The sequence below is a fragment of the Haplochromis burtoni genome, unplaced genomic scaffold (genome assembly GCF_018398535.1).
Source record: "Haplochromis burtoni strain Fernald_Lab_line unplaced genomic scaffold, NCSU_Asbu1 Contig_68, whole genome shotgun sequence".
Lineage (NCBI taxonomy): Eukaryota > Metazoa > Chordata > Actinopteri > Cichliformes > Cichlidae > Haplochromis > Haplochromis burtoni.
In genome coordinates, this window is record NW_024582429.1 from 1,793,393 (window position 1) to 1,817,407 (window position 24,015).

General features: G+C 42.2%; 1 protein-coding gene across 2 annotated transcripts in view; it reads right to left on the reverse strand.

Moving 5' to 3' along the window:
- The window catches only part of tmem104 (transmembrane protein 104), a 72,233-nt gene that overhangs the window by 37,640 nt on the left and 10,578 nt on the right, over positions 1-24,015 (reverse strand). The window contains exons 5-8 of one of the 2 annotated variants that reach the window (XM_014334176.2): positions 23,807-23,903; positions 22,893-22,973; positions 12,719-12,818; positions 10,343-10,439 (exon numbers count right to left, since the gene is read on the reverse strand). In XM_014334176.2, the coding sequence (XP_014189662.1) occupies positions 10,343-10,439; positions 12,719-12,818; positions 22,893-22,973; positions 23,807-23,903 (375 nt within the window). Of the gene's footprint in view, positions 1-10,342; positions 10,440-12,718; positions 12,819-22,892; positions 22,974-23,806; positions 23,907-24,015 lie in introns of both variants that reach the window. The other variant, XM_005924160.3, reaches the window with a different exon arrangement.

Below are 24,015 nucleotides of genomic sequence, written 5' to 3' on the forward strand. Positions count from 1 at the left end.
CTATGTTTGTTTCGTGGTGTCGCAAAATAAACTATTTACGGCAATATTTGTTCATGGTTTTGATGTCACTGTAGTGGCTGTATTCATTTCTTAAAGTTCTCTCTTTCTCTTATATGTAATATAACCACACTATGGATGGACAACCGCCTGTTTTTATGCGTTGCCGTTAGCAACAACGACGGTAACACCATCGCGTGTCCACTTGTTTATGTTCCACATAAACCTTTCAGAATAAAGCTCAAGATCCTGTTGAGGCTTTTCAAAATAAACTGCATACTCTTTTGCGTGATTCAGAGTATTTACGGATGAGAAGCAAAAAAGAGCCGCCAGGTGCTAAAAAATAAACCTTAGACTCCAACGTTAGAACAGGCTTTTCCCCGCAGCACGCCGTGTAATAAATACAAAGAAAACGGCGCCGTTACAACTTATGTCTACAGATGTGTAGTTTCATGCATCGGTTAAAACACTCGACTCCAGCTACATGACGCGCAGCTGGTAACACTTCCTGCAAGACGAGCTGCCTGAGATTCACAGAATTTACAGAAAAATGTTACATTTTTGTGATTTGTATCGTTATCAGGACGATAGATGTCTTATATCGGGATATGAGATTTTGGTCATATTGCACAGCCCTACCTGGATGTTAAACTTCACTGTTACACCTGGTAGAGCAGAATGCTGATCATTTTATTACAGATGAAAGAATTTAGACAGTTTGTAACTCTCAGTGATGGCGCAGTGTTCGTTTGACCTGGAAGCAGCTAATGACGTCATAATTCCAGACCAGATAGTCAGGTGTCCCCACCCCCCGCACTGCATAGAGTCCTTTAGTGCATCAGAGAGCAACAGGGAAAAGAGTGAAACTTTTTTGGGGGTTTTTTAATGACGTTATTCCAAGTTATTCCCACACATAAGATACTGTTGTTGGTTATATTTGTTTCCAGTAGTTTGTTGGCCTTGTCACCATTTTCTGTAGTTTGTACTACCAAAACCAACCAGTTTTTCCTTTGATTAACAGCATTATTATTTAATTTCAGAATTGTGCTTTGAACAATTATGAAAACAAGATCGCTGGAATAAAACCAATTTAGCTTTTTTCACTACACTGCTTGCTACAGTGCATTTCCACCTCTCCGTGAAAGCTCACACTCATTCACAGTTCAGTGCAGCTCGATTAGATTGAGATTACTAATAGAGAGCCTGTCATTAACTGTATCTATGCAGACAAAGTAAAACTCACCAAGTTTGAATATGAAGAATATAATTTCTCTAAAAGCAATAATTAAGAGTCATATGATAAACCAGTGCTGTCCTTTATTTCACTATAACTTGAAGTGGATTCACAATTAATTCTAAATAAAATAGAGACGGGTGTGGAGCAGCTGACTTTATTTTTTTTTGTGAATAATTGCGTGATAGAAAAAGAAGCCACGGCTTAAAGGCAGGATGAAGGAAACATCTTGTTTCAGAGAGAAGATGAACTGAGGGGCTAGACCAAGGCCATGTATAGAGAGGGATTATTTTGAAGTGTGAATCATGCAAAGCTCTCTAGTAAAAGTTACGGATAAATGGCTTGTTTCAGGCCCTAACAGGCTAAAGTACTGCAGTAACAACAAGGTGCGCGGCCTTCAAGGGGAACAGCACTCAAGGTCACTGAAACTCCTCTTAGAATAAATCTTTATTAGTCAGTTAATTAATCAATCAGGTCTGTATTGAGTTAAGTGGCAGGTTGGGTCATTTCTGAAGCTGTGGGGGACAGGCGAGTTAAAATTAACTTTATTTCAACACATGAAACTGTGCGTGGCTTAATAGTCACGCAGTGTAATTGAAATATCTGCATGACGATAAGCCGTGAACAATGCAGCGCAAGCATAAACTGCCTCTGAGCTCATATACGGCATCGATTTTCCATCACTTCCCACATACTGGGAGAACAATAAATCAGCCATTTAAAATGTACTGGCCGTCCAGCAGGGTGGGGTGTACCAACCACTGCTTGGCTAGTCAGTGTGACACAGACCCTGTGGTGAAATTCAAAAAGAAAACTTATCTGGGGACAATCAAGGACAGAGAAGTTTAATCGAGGTCTCGGGAATCTCTGCTGGAGCTCAAGCAAAAAGCCAGAAACACCCGGCTCTTTCACGGCCGCTTAATCTTTTCAATCAAAGCTGTGTAAAGGGCCAGGATCAACACTGTGATCAACTCTGTTATGCAATGGCCTCTATTGTCTCCCCTTCACACCCTGGAGCCAACAAATACTGCCAGGAAGGGGAAAAAGAAAATAACGCATTCAGCCATCCATTTATCCATTTGGGTGGTGAACATGAGAATCAATCAGCAGGAGAGCAGATCTCAGTCAACAGATCTTTGTAAGAGCTTTCAGAAGTTGAAGATCACGTCACACCCACAGCTGATAGTGCTGATGCGCGAAGCCGATGCTGATTAAGGAAAAGATGTGACCTGATGAATTATCAACCCGGCTGCTTTTAGGCCTTATTATTGTGAAGTAATTATTCTGTCTCTTTGTGAATTCTTCATTAAAATGAGAGGTTAATGCACAATAAAATATTCACATCACACTTAAGTGGCTTGTGGCTGAGTGAAACTAAATATGACAATGCAAGATCACAGGCAGCGTGCAGCTAATTTAACTCTGTGCACTCGACAAGCATCACCCATCATCTCCCTGTGGGGAGAAGAGGCGTCGGTGTCAAGCCTGTCACTCTTGTTTGGGTGACTGACAGATGGTTGGAGAGCAGGCCTAAGGTGAGGCGCTAAAAACAAACCATAGGGCCTGAAACTCCAGGGGGGAAGAAAGAAAGGAACTCTGAATCAAACAGGTTAAATTCTGACCCGTTTGATCACAAACGCTGCCAAAGCTCAAAAACCCGGATCAAAACAGGTGTCATCCTTAATGTTTTTCTCATCCCTGCTCATCTCTACAGCGCTGCTGGTAAAGGTCTAATCATCTGCACGGGGACAGCTGCTGTCAAACCTAAAAATAACCCACAATCTGTTGTCCGCTGCGAACAAAGCACCCCGAGTGCTGCAGACTGTCCGTCTGGGGGAAAAAATCTGCCAAAACTGCTCAACAGATTCACACATAAAAATCTAACAATGCAGCGCCGGGCAGACGAGACGCGGCCGAACAAACCGAACAAAGTGAAGTGACGTTAGAAGCCCAGCTGCTAAACTGGTCGCAAAGATAAGATGGAGTAAAGTCTATTAATCAACCGGTAAAATTACACATCTAATAGTCAGATTCCTGAATATTACTTAATGTAACTCCCTTTTAAATAATTCAAATGTCTTTATTCTCCTGACATGGAGTAATATTATTATTATTATAATAACCTTCGACTTTGTGTTCATCGACTCGAGCGTCCCACTGCTGATGTGCTAACAATGGAAGCCTTAAAACGTGGACACGGTTTAGTAGTCTAGAAGGGTGTTAACAAACACACATGTCAGAAAGCATTGTCCTTTTAGCAGACAATGTTTGTCAAATTTCCAGGAGGGACATGATTAGAAATGCGTATATCAGAGGGACAGCTCAGGCAGGGATGGACAGTGCAGAGGGAGAGCTGATATATTGGGCAAAGGATGGTGAAGCTGGAGCTGCCAGGCATGGATGTGGTGGAGGAAGAAAAGCAGGTGGTTGGTGTGACAGAAGATGACAGAGATAGGGTGAGATGGAGGCCGATGATAGGCTGTGGCAAGCAGCCAAAAAAAAGAAAAAATGAAGATTTGTTAAACTTGAGTTTAAATCCAAATTCAAAACGAGCACACTTATAACTGTGCAAAGCACTTATTACATTCTCAGGTTAAATGTGACCATGAAATGAGAATAAACACATTATAAATGTTATTTAACAGAAAGTACCTTGGAGTTAGTTGGTTTTGTTTTCATGCATTACCTGCAAAGAGCAAAATAATATGAATCTCGTAAATGCAGCTCCTGAAGCGCTCTTTATCCTGTTTATGCTGCTTTAAGTACATGATGACCATTTTATCCTGTTTCTGTCTAATCCTGTATATCGTGCAGTGGAACAAAAGATCAGAACTGTTGTTTTTTCCCAATATTTCTTTGTTACAGTTATTTTAAGTCATTTCAAATAATGTGTAACGCTTCAGACAGAAACACGTAATGGTACATTACAACAAAGAAATAATTATACTGTAATTATATTATAAGTAACTTTAAGGAATACATAATTTTTTATGTATTGCAAAACTTAAGGTATTATACAGGAAAGAAGAAATAATTAATTTTTAAGTAAATGTGAAAACAAAAGTAAACTATGAAAATTATATAAGTAATTTAAGTAGTGCTTAAAGTCCTGGTAACTTTGCAGAAAAACAAACAATGTTTCTCCATCTTACACTGTACATAGATATAATACTGGAAAATATTGTTTGTAAGTCAATGTAATCAAATTATACATTGAAATTCCATTTATTTACGAGTAGGGATGGGTACCGGTATCCGGTGCCATGATGGCACCGGTTCTGACATAAACGGTAGTAACCAGACCGAAAAGCAGCGCACATTTCGGTGCTTTTTTTCCTGAGCTGTGATACACTTCTAGCCAATCATTTTACGTTTCCGAGGATAGTAGGCGGGGCCAGGTACGTACGTTCTTTTAGAGCAGAGCTACAGATTAAAAATGCCCAAGGCGAAAAGTCTGGCTGTACTTCACAGCAAAAGATGCAAACTCAGCAGCAACAAGTGCTTTAAGCTGATACTGTGATACTGTCAAAGGAGGTAACACCTCGAATCCGATGAAACACCTGGCGACGCATAGCGTTTTTTTTTAAAAGCCCAGAAATGCGCCGTATGATAGCTTGCTGCGAGACCTCACACCGAGCCATCTACTGTGCGTGGGTTGCCTGTTATCGACCCGGAGTTAGCAAATCCCCCAAAAACCCGAAGAGGAGAGTCCTGGCCCCTAGCCCTGCCAGTGTAGCAGAAATGATGAGGATGATGATGCAGCAGCAGCCGTTCTTCTCTGCGTGAGTAGCTTAATGTTGTTCGTGTGTAATTTACGTTGAGTAGGCTAACCACGTTATTACATTAATGCATGTAAGGTGAACTAGCAAACATCATCATAGCTACATGCGGCTGTCTTCTTGTTTGATGGCAGATACTCCCTTCACCCTGGCCAAAAAGGCTAAAATGACCAAAGAAAAAGTGGAAAACAGTTAAACATGAGAGGTTTGGACAAAGTTTGTGTTTTTTCCATTGTTTAAGCACTGCTTCCAGCCAAGAGTGATACCATATATGCCCCATAGCTGCAGAAAAGGCTAACATTGTTATCTTTTTACAAAAAACCAGCTGAACATGAGAGGTTTTTGGACCAATTTTGTGTTCTCCATTCTTTAAGCACCGGTTTGAGCACCGTTTGAGCACCGGCACCGTTTCAAAAGTACCGATTTGGCACCGGTATCGGATAAAACCTAAACGATACCCATCCCTATTTACGAGGCAGTTACGCTCTTAGTCAGAGGTTGTATAATAAAGTCCTACCAGCTTTTCTATTATCCGTTTTCTAAGATGTCAGTGGGACCAGTATCAATATCACTTCAGCCAATCAGGAGACGGTTAGCTTCGAGGTAGAGTAACGGGACCTAAAACGGCTCGTTTCACTCAGCGGATCAGCTGCAGGGCCTGTGGTATTAAGAATTTTTTAAAAAGAAATGCTTTGAGCGGTGAATCGTACAAAGCCACTCAAGCTCCAAAGGTACAAATGTGGCAGTGGAAATGAGCAGAACAGGGCTCCTTTAAGAGTCTGAGACGAGAACGTCCTTGAAGCTGGTTTGGCTTTAGTTAAGTATTATCTTTAAAACATCAAGGTTACAGAAAGATTCATTCAAATGCACAGCTTTGGTATTTTGAGGTGTGTCGTTTAATGCCAGTTTCAATTTAAGAGAATATCTGTCCTCTAAAAAAGTAGATTAAAAAAAAGTGTGCCCCATTAGGGTGGATGTGTGCAGGCGGATTGGAAATGCTTTTTAAAAAACATACAGCTGGAAGAGGATATTTCTACCGATGAATAAAGGTGAGACATGTATATTTATCATAAAGCTCGGCCTTTCAGATAGCAATTTTGAGCATGGCTTCCTGGGCGACCTGTCCTAAACTTTGCAACTGAGTGAAAGTGGTGGGTCCCAGAAATAAACTCCCAGTTCAACACAATGGAAGAAGAAGGGCAACTGAGCTCCCAATGCAACACTGAAAAAGACTTCTGGTTCTGTGTGGGGCTGGCTTTGATGGTTCCCCTGCAGGCAAAAGAAGAGCTGATAAGAAAGAGTCAATTATTTAGAGTCATCGGTCTGGGTTGTAACTTTAGGCTAGAGCCTCTGACCCCACACAGACCCCAGTGAAGACGCAGGCCAGCCGACCACAGGAGTGTTTTATCCCCTCTAACAGAATTATGACTTATTGAAGATATGAAAGAAAGATCTGGTGGACAAAAATACTGTTAAGATTATATTCCTAATAAAAAACAAATAAAAATGTAACAAATTATTACTTGTCAGCTGTAAGCTGATTATGATAAAGATCATATTATTTCTAGTTATTAACACAGTGAAAAATCGAACGTGATGGGGTTTAACTTTAACTCATTTAGATCAGTGTAATGAACAATGAATTACATTTGTGTCATTACATAGATTTATATACAGTTCTCTGTTCTTCTTCATTTCTTCAAAGTGCAACTTTTTGCTATACAAGACTTATTCACATAATCCCATGCATGCCTGCACGCACGCACGCGGCATTGGCAGGTATAATTACGTGAAACTTTATTGCCACTTCAAATTAAATTTTGATAGAAATAAACGTTAAAAGTTAAATCTACTCTTTCGCTGTAAAAACCCTGATGTCAGTTCAAAGCGCTGTAACCGATTTTGTCTTCATCGGGCGGTGACCTCGAGCTCGCACTGAGATGGTTTGCAGCCAAGTGTGAAGTGGCTTGGATTATGAATTAGCACCTCTGAGTTTGAAGCTACGGGTCTGGAAAAGGGCGGAGGGCCCGCTCGGGGTTGGGAATGAAGTGCTGCCCCAGGTGGAAGAGTCCTCGTCACAGGTGGGGTGAGAGCAGAGCGGGAGACTGACAGACGCAGCATCTGCAGTCATTGTCTACAGGGGTGTGGACGCTGTAACGTCCTACTTCGGTAAAGAGACACCTGAGCATGAAAGTGAATGTGTTAAGTATTAAAAAAATCTATGTCTCAACCCTCAACAACGGCCACAAGCTGTGTGCAGTGACCAAATTATAGGTTGGCGGATAAAATGTGGCAGAAACGGGCTCCCTCTGAAGGTTGGCTGGGCTCAGTCTTAGAGATAAGAGGAGCTCAGGATAAAGCTGCCACTCCCACAAAAGAGCCAAGTGGACGGCTTTTGGCATCCGAGGATGAAACCTCCTGAACACCACCTAGCTGAGCACTTTCCAACTGCGGCGGGACCTCGACATACACAGCACTGCTGGAGAGATTGTATCTCTCAGCTGGCTTGGAAACAACTGCTTGCACGGTTAGTTTGGTTTAGTTTGGTTTGGTGGTTGGACAGCATGTTTCACGCCTTTCCTAAACAATACTCCATTGTTGCAAGTTTGAAATACGTCCACAGACAGCACGGTTTTCTTTTCAAGCATTTCAAAGGAACGGACAAAACCGCATAGTAGCTGTTATTAGTTAATGAGAGTCTCATATATTTATATACATATTTCTGTTATTACTTAGCCATAAAAATCTTTTTTTCTTGTCTCACATAATCATGATTGATTCTAACGAAACTGTTAAATTAGTCTGCAAAACTGCAACTGTAAACGAAAAGTCCGGAGATCACAAGTCAGCATTATTTAAATTAGTTTTATATAATAAGAAGCTTCACCCCAAAGGAGACAAAGGAGAGAAAAGTTCATTTATTAGGAAATTATTTTGTCTGCTCATTCTGTTAAATATAAGCAAGGACTGGACGAAGAGCGAGAGAGAGAGGAGAGAGGCGAGGCTCCGAAATTATTCAGGAGAAGATCAGCACATCGATCACTGTCTCAGTGCAAAGTTAAAGCTCGAGTGGAAATCACAGTTAAGACTTCAAGGACACAAAACACTTCCTGTGGGCAGCCGAGGTGGGGGTGTGTAGGGTGTCGGGGGAAGTTTGAGTGAAGAAGAGAACAGAAAATGTTGTTAAGATCAGAGTCTGACAGAAATGGAGGCTGGGCACATTACGCCTTGTTCTTATGGGAGATAAAAATATCCATGCAGGGTGTACGAACATGGGCTGCTTGGGCCAAAAGAATATTTTTATCCGGTGCCCAGTGAAGTCATCACTGTGGAAAACTGTTCCCTGGAAAACATGCTGTACTTGCACTGCTGAACAAACCGTTTCTATTCAAACCTCTTGTACTGTCTTTGCTTTTTATGCTGGAAACAAACAACAAAGTCCACAAACTCTCACTGACACCTGTTTTTCCTCGCATGTGGTTCCCACACTTAACCACGGTCATGCTGTTTGTAAATGCGACTTGACTGAGACACATCGAGCTGAACAGAACCTGAGGGTACCATGAACTAAGGGGTTAGCAGGAAATTTGGGGCTTGTTAGTATCTCAAATGTCCAGAGCTGCAGTTTTAACTCCACAGGAAATACACAATTGTCACATATTATTGTAATAAAGAGTTAATGAATAAACAAAGTTGTGTAGGAAATGCAAACTATATGCAACACATTGCATGTGATGCAGAAAATCCATAAATATATTTTTATGTTTACTGATAAAAAGCTGCAGCAATTAGAAAATGGATCAGTTAATCTTTAGACCATTTTCCAAGAATATTCAATCCATAAAATTAATTTCGCTTTGATCTGGCCACAAATTGATTTCCACATCTCCTTCATTAGGGTATGAGACAGACCTGAACGCACTCACTAGCCTGTCCTGTGTAAATAAATGAGACACAAACCAGCCCTGAGAAAGTCCTGAGTGGTAAAATAATACATATTAATCCATGAATTCAGAAGATTGCTGATTTTCTGCAAACATTGTTCTCTTGATTTGCTCTGGGTCTCTTTTTTCTATGACTGAAACAAGCGGCATGCATTTTGTGCAAAGGAAGAGTCAAGTATCTGCTTTTTATGTTACAGCCTGAAGCAGAAAGCCTGACCACAGGACAGCTGCCTCCATCATCAAAGACCCTCCTCCAACATGGACTGTTCACACTTCTACCCTCGTGTGGAGGTATGAAAGTGTGAAATCTAAGATCTGCAGACTAAAGAACTCTTTCTTCCTGCTGCCATTAAACAGAAGTTAATCTTGGCCTACTTTCATCTGCTACTGTCTGCATTTCTCACTTTGCACACTCACAGCTGTCTACTGCACATACAGCTGATCAAGTACTCCAAACTTTCCACAATATGCACATAACTCATGGGAGGTCAGATTCTTTCATTTTATTTCTATAGTTCTATTTTTTGCACATATGTGATTTTATAACCGTTTTTAATTATAATTTATTCCATTTATCTGTTTTATATGTGGATTTTGCTGTTTGCCATCTGTTGTGGACATCAGTGGAAGAATTGCACAGTTGTACAGGGACTGGTAAATGGTAAATGGACTGGTTCTTATATAGCGCTTTTCTACTCTTCTGAGCACTCAAAGCGCTTTACACAACTTGTGCATTCACCCATTCACACAAGCACATTTTTCCTAGGTGCTTTCTAACTGACATTCACACACATTCATACTCCGATGAATGCATCGGAGAGCAATTTGAGCTACGCCCACAGGAATTGACAATAACACTTTGAAACCAAATTGAAAAGCCTGGTTAGGTTGAACCAACACAGCAAGATGTATTCTGTTGTTGCCAACTTTCTCAATTAGATTCTTAAAAACATGTTTAATATTTGCAAAAACCGCACAGGAGTCACACAGAGAAATGTGAAAGCTGTCCACTTCTGTGCACATTTCAGCCAGAAGACAAACCAAAAGAACAAAGTACTGCATGTCCACTGATCCAGAGGATACTTTCAGCTGCTATGAATACAGGCGTGGCTTTAAACTGTCACACCTTTTTGGTGTGTCCCGAACAAAAAACACTATAAATGAATCTTTAGTTGGTAGCTTGCACTGGTTAGTTGGATGTTGGAGGGATTTGTCAGAGCAGCTACAGTCTGCCAGCTCACCACAGTTTGGCCTTAGTCCTAACATTTTGAGGTCAACTGACTGTGGCTGCAGAACTGGGCTAAGTTCCACTTCCTGAGGCTTGAAAAGTGACCGTTAGCTGGAAACTGATAAAAGTAGGTTAAAAAATTGAATAAATAAACACTTACCAGAAACACCCTGTACGCATCTTTCCTCGTGACAGAGCCCCAGCACGGATCTGTGTCGTTGTACTTGACACTTCCAGCGCTGCAGGAGTGGTTTCCACTGCAGGCAATCACAAAAAAAGAGCTTCATGTTAAACCCCGTCACCTGTCGGCTGTGTGAAACAAACAAACTGTCGCTGCAGCTCTAACTCTGACGTACAAACTTTTATCAAAGGTTTAATTTAAAATGTCTGTGTTTACACAGACGAAGATTTCCACTGAAGGAAAAGCTTTAGAGCGTATCGCTTAAGAGCGATCACTAAGCCTGTCATTGTTGCGTAACATAGCAAACGTTAGGAAAATCATCTAGTTCTGTCAGTGTTACTCGGAGGTCTCCAGTTTGTGCCTTCAGGCGAGGCAAACTGCCTCTGAAGTCTCAGTTACAGCTCACATTTGTTCTAGCTGGAAGGTTAGCAAGGTTGGCACCAGAGTGAGGAGAATTTAATACAATGAGACAGCATCAGCATGCCACACCCCTGGACAGGATGGAGAGGTCAGTTTTGTCATAACACCAATTAGAAGAGGAAAGGACACATTAAATACGAGGGGGGGGCATCCCTTATATGGTCACGAGGAGAAGCCATGAACTTAAAGCGAGAAAGAACGACTTTTTCAGACAGATGAACGGAGGCGCTGCACCAAGGCCCAGTTTAAGAGAAACAAGGAACATTTTGAACAGGAAATCATGCAAAGCTACCCTAGCAGAGTCAAAGAACAAAGACATGGAGCTGAAAATGAGAACCACAGGTCCCCTTCAAGCACATGTAGCATGTTTTTGCTTCTGCTTCTATTTTGGCTTGTGTTTTAAAGCCACCACACCTGTTTCCTCTACAGTGGCCCTTTTTGGCCCCTCTCTAAAAGCCTGAATGTTTACCAAGGGTTGGATTGTTCCCCCATTAATAGCTGAGAATAGAGCACAGCTGTTAAATGACACGCGAGGTGGAGGCTTCTTCTTTGGAAAGAGGAGATTAAGACACTTTTAATCTTACTGAGATGAAAATGAGTTTAAGGTGACCTCAAACACCGAACTCACAAGAAAACACTGAAATAAATCAGTTAATAAAGGACTGTGCATTATAGCTTCCTTAAAACTCCTTTGAAACTGCCTGAAACTATTAAAAACATCACTGTCAGAAACTGTCACAATCCACAAATAATAAAACAAAACACTGAAGGCAGAATGACTATTTCTGTGATCTGGGCTCTGAAGGGCTGAGTCCACTATAACTATATATGAAATACCTCATTTTCACCCAGACACTCGCAATAAAAACCTTTCTGGAAGCAAATCAACACGACTCCGTCGCCAGCAGCACCGGTATGAGGTGAGCAGGCCTAAAAGTGAGAGCGAGGCTTTATTGTCTTAATCTCGGGTTCAGCAGGTCACAACAGGACTAAAGAGAAAGGACAGAGGAGCCAATGAGAAGACGGGCGTGCTTCATTGTGCCAAAAGTAAAAGCACAAAGGTTATGAATACTTTTCATGAAGAATATCACAAGTAATCCCTAATTTTCAGCTTCGTATTTTTAAGCTTGGACTCTACTTGAGCAGCTTTGCCACTTTAGCCCCACCCCCTTTAAGGCTGCACCTTCTATTAGTCAACTTTGTGATTGGCTGCCCCTCAAAGAAATGTTCTGAATGCCAGGTGGGCGGGGTTTCTGCACTCAAAGTGGAACAAACGGTTTTTGCAAAATAATGTTTAATGAAGGAGTAATTTCAGCAAAATAGCTAAATATTTATTACACTGGCTCCTACACTACTGTCCAAATTAATCTGTGTAAATAAATTAATACAGTTTCAATAATACAATATTAAACTGAGTATTTATGCCCTTTCATTTTTGTTACAAAGTCAATACCCATAAAAGAACTGAGACTAATACTTATCAATAGTCCCGATAAGATTCTACAGCAGCACCCGTTTCCAAACAATAGGAACAAATTAGACGTGAAGTTAAACCACAACAGAAATTTCCACGTGTTCACAAAAACAGGAGGCTGCTCCCAGGAAAATGCTTTGGAGCGCCTCACTTCATGTCTCAAAGCAAAATGGGGCTTGGAGCAGAGAGGGGCCTTGTTGCTTAATGTTAATTAATTCTGTACAACTTCACAAGCACCTCCTATGAACTGGCTCTATGAAGTCCAGCGAGTAGAAGCTCCTGAGTATTTATGAGTCTGACCGGAATGAAATCACCAAAGTGAGAAGAGATTACCTGTACATACACTGACCTCTATGGTTGGAAACATTAGTCTCTATATTAATCATGGCTAAGGACAAGCAGAGTAGGTCTACTTCTAATATAATCTCGTTATTTCGAAATAAATCCAAAAATAATCCTACCAGGCAACTTCCATCAGCGATATCGGCACAGCTGCTGCGTAGATGGCCAGGTCTCCATAAAGATAGACTATGATGCAGATGTAGAACATATTGACGCCAACTGAAAGACAAAAACAAAGACATTAATATATTAGTGAGTCAGGGATGCATTGTACTCAGTGCTGAGAAAAGCTACGGACGTTAGGCATGACCAAATTCTGACAAATGGTTTGGTCAACCCAATCAAAGGACCTTATCTTGGTCTCGTCTTGTAGTCTCAGAATGAAATGAGGATTAATTCAAATTTGATCCTTCAATCTGGGTCCAGAGTCTCACTACAAGACATCCGTCCATGTCCAAGTTTGGGTCAGGGGGCAGTGGTTTAAACAGAGTGTCAAGACCTCCCCCCTGCCCAACTTCTCCAGCTCTACCAGGAGACACTAAGGCAAGGGTGGGAAACTCCAGGCCTCAAAGACCGTTGTCCTGCAGGTTTAAGATCTCACCAAGAGTCACACCTGAATCAAATAATTAGTTCATTACCAGGCCTCTGCAGAACTTCAACACATGCTGAGGAGGTCATTTAGCCATTTAAATCAGCTGCGTTGGATCAAGGGCACGTCTAAAACGTGCAGGACACCGGCCATTGAGGGCTGTAGTTGGACACCCCTGCACTAAGGCATTCCCTGTCAGCCAAGAGATCTTATCTCCTGGGTCTGCACCGGGGCCTCCCCCAGCAAGAACACCTCACCTAGGAAGAACCCAGCAGGCATCATGGTCAACTGACTCCTCGAAACTCTGAGCTGCTCCTAAAGGACCGAGCTCCTCACCCTCTCGCTAAGATGAGACATCCTTCAAAGGAAGCTCAGTTCCACCTCTTGTATCAGCATCTCATTCTTTCCCTCACCAAAGTGGATGGAGACTGAGCTGTAAATCAACAACTCTGCTTTCATGGTCAGCTCTCCTTTCACAACAACGGACCAGTATGACATCCATGCACTGTGGAAACTACCTACAACTAAGGATACTCAAAACTGCCATAAATATACAGTCTACATGATGGGATATTTATGTTTGAGGACAGGAGTCTTTTTCAGAGTTTCACATAGAAGGGTAGTGCGTTGATGGACGGTTGGTTTCCAGGCTCGGTGAGGTGTTTAAGGACAACTTGGATCCAAACTGAGTGCAGATGGCAACTCCACCATCAGGGATTAGCAGGCAGGCGGCAGACACGGGGACAGAGCCATCACAGCCTGGTGTGGGTCACTCCTGTGTGTACGTACCGCTCCCCATTAAAGCTTATAATTTGGTAATTACGTTTGTGTGACGCAGACAATCTTTACAGATCACCAAAGCACGGCTGGTTTCTCCACGTGAATAAAAACAAAGTAACACGAGATCAATAAGTGACAAGGAGACGCATTTTTCATTTTTAGCGTCCGTCTCAACATTTCATCATGAAATATGAGCGACGGGCCACGAGTGTGAAACTTTGCCATCTCTATTAAAATGTACTCTCATCTACACCTCTGCTCATTACATCCCTCCATCCTTTTTCTGGGACAGCGGCCTGCACAGCATAAGCACGTCTTACTGGTTCAATGAAATATATTAATAGCGTTAATTTAAAAAAAACTAATCGCTCCATGAAGGGAATTTTCCTCATCAGCCTTTACTCTTTACAAGTTCTTTAACCATCTGTCCTCCTCTCGCCATGCAGCCAAGATCGAGAGCTTTCACCAGCAGACACATCAACACGGTGCCCCACACATCCATCATCCTCTTGAATTCTTAGAAGGGGTTTCGACCGTCCAACCGGACCCCTCAGCTAATTCATTACTGCCAAGGAAATTAGAGCATACAGTTGATTAAAAAGAAATAAAAGTTGACAGATTTACGGCTTTAAGGGCTACACTGCTTCTTTTATGGCTGAGGGTGCCCATCAAACAGTTAAATTAAGCAGTGACAGAAGTTGAAAACACGAGGAAGTGGCAGCCTAATAAACAACCATTCATCTCGTTGTAATTAAAGCTGTCAGCTGACTCACAACCGTCAGAATGCAACATTAGAGTCTGGAGCCCTAAAAGAGTAATCCGAGTCTAATTTAGCCCAGACTCTATTAGAGTGTGCTGGTTATTATCATTATAAGAAAATGAAACAATTAATCATGTGGTCAATACTGTGTCAAAATGGAACATACCCATTACATTTTAACAGCATATGTACCACATATGTCATGGTGAACGGCTCGTTCTGTTAAGAACAAAGACGCAGACCCATGAAACATAAACAGGACTACAAAGGCCTGCACAAAGAACACCCTTACTGCAATTAAAAGGGGAGCAGCAGCCAGGTGCTGCTATCAAATGCACTTCATTAATTAATCACCAGTAAATGTGAGAACCTCTATAAAAGCTGTAGTTTTGGCAGCCAAAGATCTGACCGTGCAAAAAGCCCAAGAACTGCATCTCAGACTTCACAGGCCTCAGTTAGCACGTTAAAGGTCAAAGTTCATGAAAGCACAATTAGAAAAGACTGCACAAGTACAGACAAACCGCAAGACCTCTGGAACAATGTCCTTTAAAGAGATGAGACCGAATTGGAGACAACTGACGATAATGCACAGCACCACAATCAGAGAAAACCAAACACAGAACATCAGTAACAACACCTCATACAAAGGTGATGGTTAGAGCACCTTGCAGCCACTGAGTCGCTCATAAACTACTCAGTATACCAAAGTGTTAAAGCTTGGTCCAAACTGGATCATAAAACAGGACAATGATCTCAAGCACAGCAGCAAATCTACAGCAGAAAAGCTGAAAAGGAATAAAAGGTGCAGTCTTCCAAAGTCCAGACCTCAACCTGAGCTCCACAAAGCTGCAAACCTCTATGACCTGAAGCAGCGCTGTAAAGAAGAAGGATGTGACAGACTGATGAAGTCATATAGAAAGCTGTTACTTCAAATCATTGCTGCTAAATGTGGTTCTGCATGCTGCTGGAATACGGTGTGAGCTTAGACGTTAACCTGCTTGCTTTGTCTGCACTGAGTCTGGCTTTCACACCAAGGTCACTGCGCCTTCATATTCTAATACTACAGAAAGTACAGGTGCAGGAATTAAATGGCAGATATTTCCACACAGTCCCAAGTTCAGAGTCTGCTGCAAACTAACGAAGCACTGTGGTCAGCACCTCGCATTACGATGGCCTAAAAATGTCCGGGTTCAGACTGGACAGCCATTAATAATTTGCTCATGGATGAGACTTATCATTGAGAAACAGGTAGCAGGGTATTCTGCTGCTGCAGTCGGTAAATGATAGAAAGGCGAGCGCTCCACATGACCACGGGCGTGCAGGCCTTCGCTGCACCGCAACTAATTTTTCCCAATTACTCCGAGCCGCAGGCACGCGGGCTACAAAATGGGCCTTCGTGTAGGAGCTGAGGACTCCGTGTAGCTGTGAAACACCGCCGCCATCCATCAGCACATTTCCTCTGACTGACAGCAGACATGAAAACCTGCCCGGGAGGAACTGAGAGAACAGCACAAAGACCACATTTAGTTAAGACTACAAGGAGACATTGGAGGGATTTAATACCATTTAAGTCCTAGTACTAAGCCACCTGTGGCCTGCTCTTTAAGGTGAAGCAGTTTGGTTTTGTGATGCCTGAAAATGAGCTGTCATCTTATGGAAAACCTCTGAAATAAAAGGAAGAAGGAGAATATTAACTTTTATTCGGACCTCAGTAGTCGCCCTCTCCTCAGATTCCAGTTCTATCAAAGGGAAATTCTGATGAACACAAACTACAAACAGTCGCTAATCAAACCGATGGACGGCTTGACATATTTATCATGTAGAAAAACTGAGACTTGCTGCTGAAATTGCATTTCTTTATCTTATATTAGTATACTTCAGGGATGAATGTGTAGTTACCCGTCTTTACACTCACAGAAAGAGGAGTTTCACTCGTCCAGCTGTATGTGGCCATCGATGTGAAATGAGTTTGACATCCCAGCGCTAAACAATCACTTATCTCTCAGATTAACATCTGGAGAATATCTCCCTTCTAAGTCGGAGCAGAAGTTAGTCAGTTGCTGTGTCATTCTCGTGTAACCAGCGACACAATAACCAAAAACAGTAACTGCCATAATGAGTCCGTGTACATCAATGGATCCTAAATGCTTAAATGCATTTTAAATGGCACAAAATACAAAAGAAATGTTCTCACTAACAACATGCACATTGATTATTATGTTTTGCAATAAAGTAAAACGTGATGCAAAAAAAGTTTTACTTATAATTTTTTTTGTCCAAACACAAAGAGACAAAATTCCCGAGAAGCTTCATTGTTTGGTCATTTCACCTGCAAACTGTGGCATCAACACAACGCCATAAACGCTGACTCTCACCTCGAGGTGGTTTTCTAAATGATTGCCTACTAGGATATTCTGCAGTAACAGAAGTCGTAATGTCCAGGAATTACATTAAACACTTGGCTTTCCATCAATCTGATTCCACGAGTCGGTCTTTCGCTCTTGCACCGATGGACGGTAGTTTGTCCGTTTCACAGATTGCAACAGCAGCGAGAGGGCTGGACAGCATCAGATCACGGGAGGAGACAGCTGAATGACAATGAAGACAACAAGACAGGAAGTGCTGGCACTAGCTAGTTAGCAAAATAAAAGTATTGCCTACTTGTGAATCTGCGTGGAAGGGGACTGCTTTATCACATGGATGAAAGCACTGCAAGTTACAAAGACAAAAGCATTCAGTAGTACAAGGGGGGATACAACAGAAGTAAAGCCTTCAGGGAGGAGACTGAACTTGTGATCACAACAAAACTTTGAAATTAAATTATCCTAAAACTGCTACAGGAAACAGGTGTGTGTGACTTATAGAAAAAGATCAGGAGCCATGCTGGAGCAAACGTGTCCCTTCATCTTCCCAGTGGCTCGGGCCCTGCTGGTTTTCATTTTGCCAGAGCTCTGCATGCACAAGTATGACATTTAAGTAAAAGTCACTCAAGTATTAAAAATGGATGTGCCCATGTTTGGCTCTCATTAAAGACAGAGGTCTGTGTTACGACAGATAAATCAGTATTCATGTCCACGGCCCTCCATATGTCAGGGGAAGGACGGCTTGCGTTGAAGAAACAAGCGTTCTGTTTGCAGAGCGGTGGACAAACGGCAAATCATATCAAAAGTATGAAACGCCGGGACGAGACGCTGATGCGAGGATGGCACTCCCGCTCGCCTCCCTCTCTCTCTGCCTTTGTGACTTTAGCCAAAGTCGTCTCCTAATCAACTTTCAAATCGTCAATGTGAAGGTTATAGTAGCACCTTTCCACAGAGGTGGAGATAAACCTGCCTCCATCAACATTCCTGTCAGTGGCTGCAGGTCAGGCTGATACGATATCCATGGCCTTATTCCAAGCCTGCTTTACCGCTGCTGCCACCGTCACGTCAATTTCAGCCCAGGAGGAAGTCGAATGCCCTCTAAGAGTGCCTATTCAACAGCAGGAGAGATGCTTTTTAATTGCCTGTTACAGCGCAGGACAGGAAGACAGTGTGCAATCATGCCTGCAGGTCTTTGAAGAATTGAGGGCGGTGATAAAACTGTTTTAAAGTCCTGTAACTTTAGCACAGCGTGAAGGCGTTTGTTTGCACCCATTCTTGTTAATAACGCATGAAGAGTGCTGAATGCGCCTGTCAGTAAAGACTGCAGTCTGCCCTCAGCTCATTTTGTTTTACTCGGCTTTCCAAGAAAAGACAACTGCCGGCTGTCAGATGTCAACATCTGTCTCCTCACGCCCATAATCCCTCACAACTTAGGGTTGGGGGTTTTTGGACTTGGTTTGGATTAAGTTGTCGCCTCTACAAAGAAACAAAACTGCTCAGCCCACACATTTCCATACAGACTATAAATAGACTGGCTGGGATTATGTTTCATTTACATTTTTAATTTTAGAAAACAACCCTCTAAATTCTGTATAAACACCGACTGACATACAGAACCAAAAAATAAAGACATCTCAATTTTTCCCTCATTATCAGATTATCTGCTGATTATTTTCATCTATTATGGCCCAAAAAAATCAACTCAAATTTAATTTATAATCATATAAAACGACAAGAGACAAACACACTGTTCAGCACACCATGTGTGTACCTCAGTGACGAGTGTTTCCTAACAGTTATATCAGTCCTCAGGTGTTTGCATGAATTAGAATCAGCCTGAGCACGTGAAGGTCACGTGAAGTTCAGTGGCCACTGAATGAGCCTGTCAAACTCTTTTCCATCACCGAATTTCCTCACATCAATAAACAATTCCCATATCAGGATTTTGGGGACTTTTCCTTATCGTCAAATGTATTATTTAGTTTTTTATTATGAATGTAAGAAGTTTACAAAGCATATAGTTCTGCTGAAGGGCCTGAAAGATCCCTTTGTAGACCCCTTTTGTGGATCGAGAGAGAGCACATTGCCAAATAATCCGAAGGTCTTTGGTTTGATGAAAGCCTTGACCTGCAACCAGGGTGTGATCAGTGTGTACGTATGTCTACGATCAAAGTGCTGTATGTGTTTGTTTGAATGAGATTTTGACTTTTAAGCTGGGTTTAGACTCCATTACACCGAGTTCATGTTTCATTTCCCACAACAGTTTTCTCCCTTCTGTTATGCTGACTGGTTAGAGCAAAGAGACGTCTGCTATCGGAGTCAGGGGTTAAGTTTTTGTTTTTTCTACCACTCAGTCCAGCCTGCTGTGTCTAGTTTACTTTTTTCAGGAAACTGGGAACACGCATTTGTGTCTTCATGTATTGATTATTGTAACTAGGGCTGGGTATCGTCACTGATTTCTAGAATCGATTCGATTCACAAGGTCCCGAATCGATCGGTTTTATTACAGACACAGCGTTTTGAATTTTGCATAATTTTAAAAAATTAGGTTTTCATTCCGGAAGTAAGTAAAAGGAAAAAACAGCAGAGGGAGGGAGGGAGGGAGGGAGGGAGAGAGCTGTGCATGAAGTGTGATTTTATCGTGGTGGAAGTTCGGTCAATGTTTGGAGAGAGTTAAAACTAACAGCTTTAGAATCGGCGCAAAAAGGGCGTGAACACAAAGCTCGACCCGCCGACGCATCAGAATCAGCGAGCTGTCGGCTTTCAGCCCCGACCGTGTCCGTGCCGTTGGGTGAGAAAGGCGACATCTCACTGATTCTGATGCGTCGGCTTTGTGTTTACGTCTTTGTGCAGAATCTGTGTTCCTGTTTGGTGGTTTTTTCGAAATTTTGTGAGGTTTAACCAGAGATTCTGGCGTTTCTGGCAAAATAAATTTATATTAAAAAATTGATTCAGGATTTTAATGAATCGATATCACGTTATCCAAGCCAGAATCGATTTTAATCGATAAATCGATTATCAAAACCCACCCCTTGTAACGCTTTAAAATCAGGGGTGGGCAATTCCAGGCCCCGAGGGCCGGTGTCCTGCAGGTTTTAGATCTCACCCTGGGTCAACACACCTGAATCACATGATTAGTTCGTTACCAGGCCTCTGGGGAACTGCAGGATTTAGCCATTTAAATCAGCTGTGTTGGTTCAAGGACACATCTAAAACCTGCAGGGACACCGGCCCTCAAGGCCTGGAGTTGCCCACCCCTGCTTTAAATGGACTGGCACCTTCATACCTCTCCGACCTCTTACACCTTTATGTTCCATGCCGTGCTCTACGATCTCAGGACTCTGGCCAGAGCCAGAAAAAAGACAGTTGGAGAGCTTTTTCTTTTCGTGTCCCGTTCTTGTGGAACAACCTCCCTCAAGATATTAGGCAGGCATGCTCTGTGGAGGTTTTTAAAACTAAGGTGAAGACACATTTCGTAATTCTTTGCCTTTTAGTTTTTAAATTCTTACTATTTTTGACTTTTATTGTGTTTTACTTGTACTGCTATTCATCCCTTTTATTTATTCATCTTTTTAGTTTCAGATAGCTGTACAGCACTTTGTTTGAAAGTGCTTTATAAATAGTTATTACTACAACTCGACGCAGCAGCGCAGTGTCCCTGCAGCTGCAAAGAGCCAAACATTCAGAAGGTTTTATATTTATGATACCGATTTGGTGATTTAAGAATACGATATTATTATAGAATATAATATTTCAGACACATTAAAGTTAAAGACATTTCTCCAGCTTTTGTTGTGTGCAGATTTTTATTTGGTTTTTGTCCGTGGGGAAGTTGCAGGTTGCCTTTTGGTGGCCTAACGATGCATCGTCAACACTCACAGCTCAGTTTAGTTTAAACTTTCATCTATCAGCTGTTATAAATGCAGACATCAACAGATTAGCAAACAGGGAATATTGGCTGATAAATAAAGTCTGCGCTGCACTTTTTCAGTGAACCCCACCTGACTCCATTAGCATCAGTTTTTCAGTGTGTTAAATGTAAAGTTTTACCTTCATTCTGAAAGATTATCTGAACCACACGCTGGGTTGGAGTTTGGATTTTTTATATTCGTATATTTTTCCAGCACCTTTGAGTGACTTCATGAGTGAACATGAGATTCTAATGAAAAACATTTCTATATGCACACTGTTAAAAAAAAAGTGCAACCAAATTAACGTTTAAACATCGAGGCCCACTCCACAAATGCCACAATCCAACTATATTTTTCTACAAGCAAATTTGAGCATGAGTATAACAGGACATATCATCCGTTCAATAAAACGCACCAATTTAATGTCTTTGATGTGGAGGAACAGAAGCAAGCGTCAGTACTCTGGATGTTTAAAGCTGATAATTCATTGGAGAAACTGAAGGAGTCGATGCTTTATTCAGGTTTGTTGCTTTGTTGTCTGTTAGTCTTGTGATGGACAAGCTATCAGCCAATGTGCACACCTTGGATGTGTGCTTGGACGCTTTCTCATGTCTTTGTGACCCAGAGGAGTCGCTCCCTACTGGCCATTAAACAGAATGCAGGGTTAAAGCCCTTTAAGACGTCTACAAGAAACAATGTTTGAATTTTTATTGACCCAAATATTAAGAAGTCAGTGCCTGCTTATTAAAACTGCATGACTGCAACAGACGAGAAGTGGATGAAGTGGACAGGAGGGTGGTGAGCAGGTAGAAGCTGAGCGGGTCGGCGTAATCGGGACAGAGAAAAGAGCTCCGTCTCGTTCCTCGACCAGCACGTGTTGGGCTAATTCGTTTGTGATTAGAGTGACTGGGCTGCTTCTCACCACATGAGGGAGAGAGACGAGGAGAGAAAACTCATTTCCTTATTACCAGTCGATAGCTGCCCGTGTTTCACCTGCATGGAGTCGTTTCGTGGTGGGAAAGGTCGTCAGCCAGCCTCGTTTTTTTTTTTTCTTTCTTTTAAGCACATTAACCAAGCAGAACAGGCGAGTGAGTGACGAGCAGACTGTACGGAGCGCACTGCAGCTTTAACAGCATGAGCTGCATGACAGCATGCATGAGTGCGTTCACACGTGTGGGTGTGAACATGAGCCGAGCGGATGTGTTACACTGAGCGTGTGCCAAGTGCTCCACCTGCTGCCGAAACGCTGAAGGACCGAGCGTGTCAGCGCAACGATGTTGTCGGAGCTTCGACCTTTTGCTGTTCCTTTACTCCTGCAACAACAGGGACGCTGCAGACTGTGGAGGCACCCGCGCCGAGTGAAGAAGAGCTGGCTGGATTAATGCAAGCGGACAAGAGGAGCAAGGAGACGAGGAGAGGAGGAGACGAGAGCTCCGATATGAGCCTCGAGGCTTTGTCTGACTCCGGTTGAAGGTGATTCTGCCTTTAATTCAACAGCAAAACTTCACAGAGAACTCATTAGCCCCCAAATCATTCAGGAATTTGCCACAAGTGCAGGTTATACCCTCACTCACCTACTCACCCACCCACAAGCAAGGCAGAGAGATTAACAACCTTGATAGGGTCTCAAACAGGTAATTAAAACCAGAGGCAGTTTTTCCATTTATAATTACATCCAATTAAACTGCCAGCAGTCTTCCTTTTGTAAATGTGAGCACCGGACATTAAAAAAAATATCTCTCCCGAATTATCCCACACAACCCTCACTACTCCTCCATATAAATGTTACGCGTGGCTAATGATGGCGACGTCGAAAGTTAATTGAATAATGGCTGAATAATGGGCAGAGAGAGGAGGTGAAGAAGGAGCTGGAGGCGAGAAGATTATTACCTTTGTTGAAGAACATGGAGGCCATCTGACCCATCTCAACCCGCTCCATGATGTCAAAATGATCGGCCTGCCCTGATCTCTCTGTGAAGACAGGAAGCAGACGACGGGAGTAAAGACACCTCGTGCTAGGAGTCAGATAAGCCCAGACTGAGATATCTATCTATCTATCAAAAAATATATACACACGCACACACATACATATATATAATATATGTAATCAAGTGTCTTTACACTTGATTTAAAATGTGCTACAAATTTACTACATTTATTTAAAGAATTCACATTAAAGCATTTTAACAAATTTGACTTTTTCTCAGGAAATGCCAGAAATGATGATAATTATACTCAGAGGCTGTTCCACCTCGTTTCATTTGCCAAATTGTGAAAATTTGAAAAATATTTAATATAAAAATCGCATAAAACTGACAATTTTTTACATTTTTGTTTGATAAATGACAAAGTCTAAAATTCATGTCGTTAGCCAGTCATTGGAGCACTTGCTTGAGATGCCGTGTCTCTAATGTTTGATGTGAATATTAACTTGTCTGTAGCTGCACTGCTGTCATGTGACTTGCTGATTGGATAACTACATGAGTAAGAGGAGCCTGAGCCGGCACACCTCGACTTCAGAGCCTGGATCCGGAGCACGATGAATTTGTGATATATTAAGATGATGTCTCACAGTTCTTCATTTCTGAATTCTACGTGCATTTGTGAACACTTCCTGCAAAATGAGCAATTTTGCCCAATTGCTTAAAGGTAAACTGTGCTAAGCAAGCCATGCACATAAAGCCCTCGGCGAGCGTATTTGTAGAGGTGAAACCTTACAATGAGAGAGAAACCTGAACTAAGTGCGTGGTCTTGATGTGAGACTACATCTTCTTTCCTATTTCTCTAAAGAGAGGGACACTCACGAACAGACAAGATGGGCCTCGTCTCCGGCTCCGATCGACCCCGGCACGTGACCTCGTCGTCGTCTGAATACTCGGACGTGGAGTCGCTGTTCTCGACCTGCTGAGGACGACAGGAGGAAAGCGTGACTTCCTGTTTTCCTCATTTCTAAACACAAACAATCAGCAAACAGCTGCAGCAGAGGAAGGTAACATCTGGAAACTACAAGCAG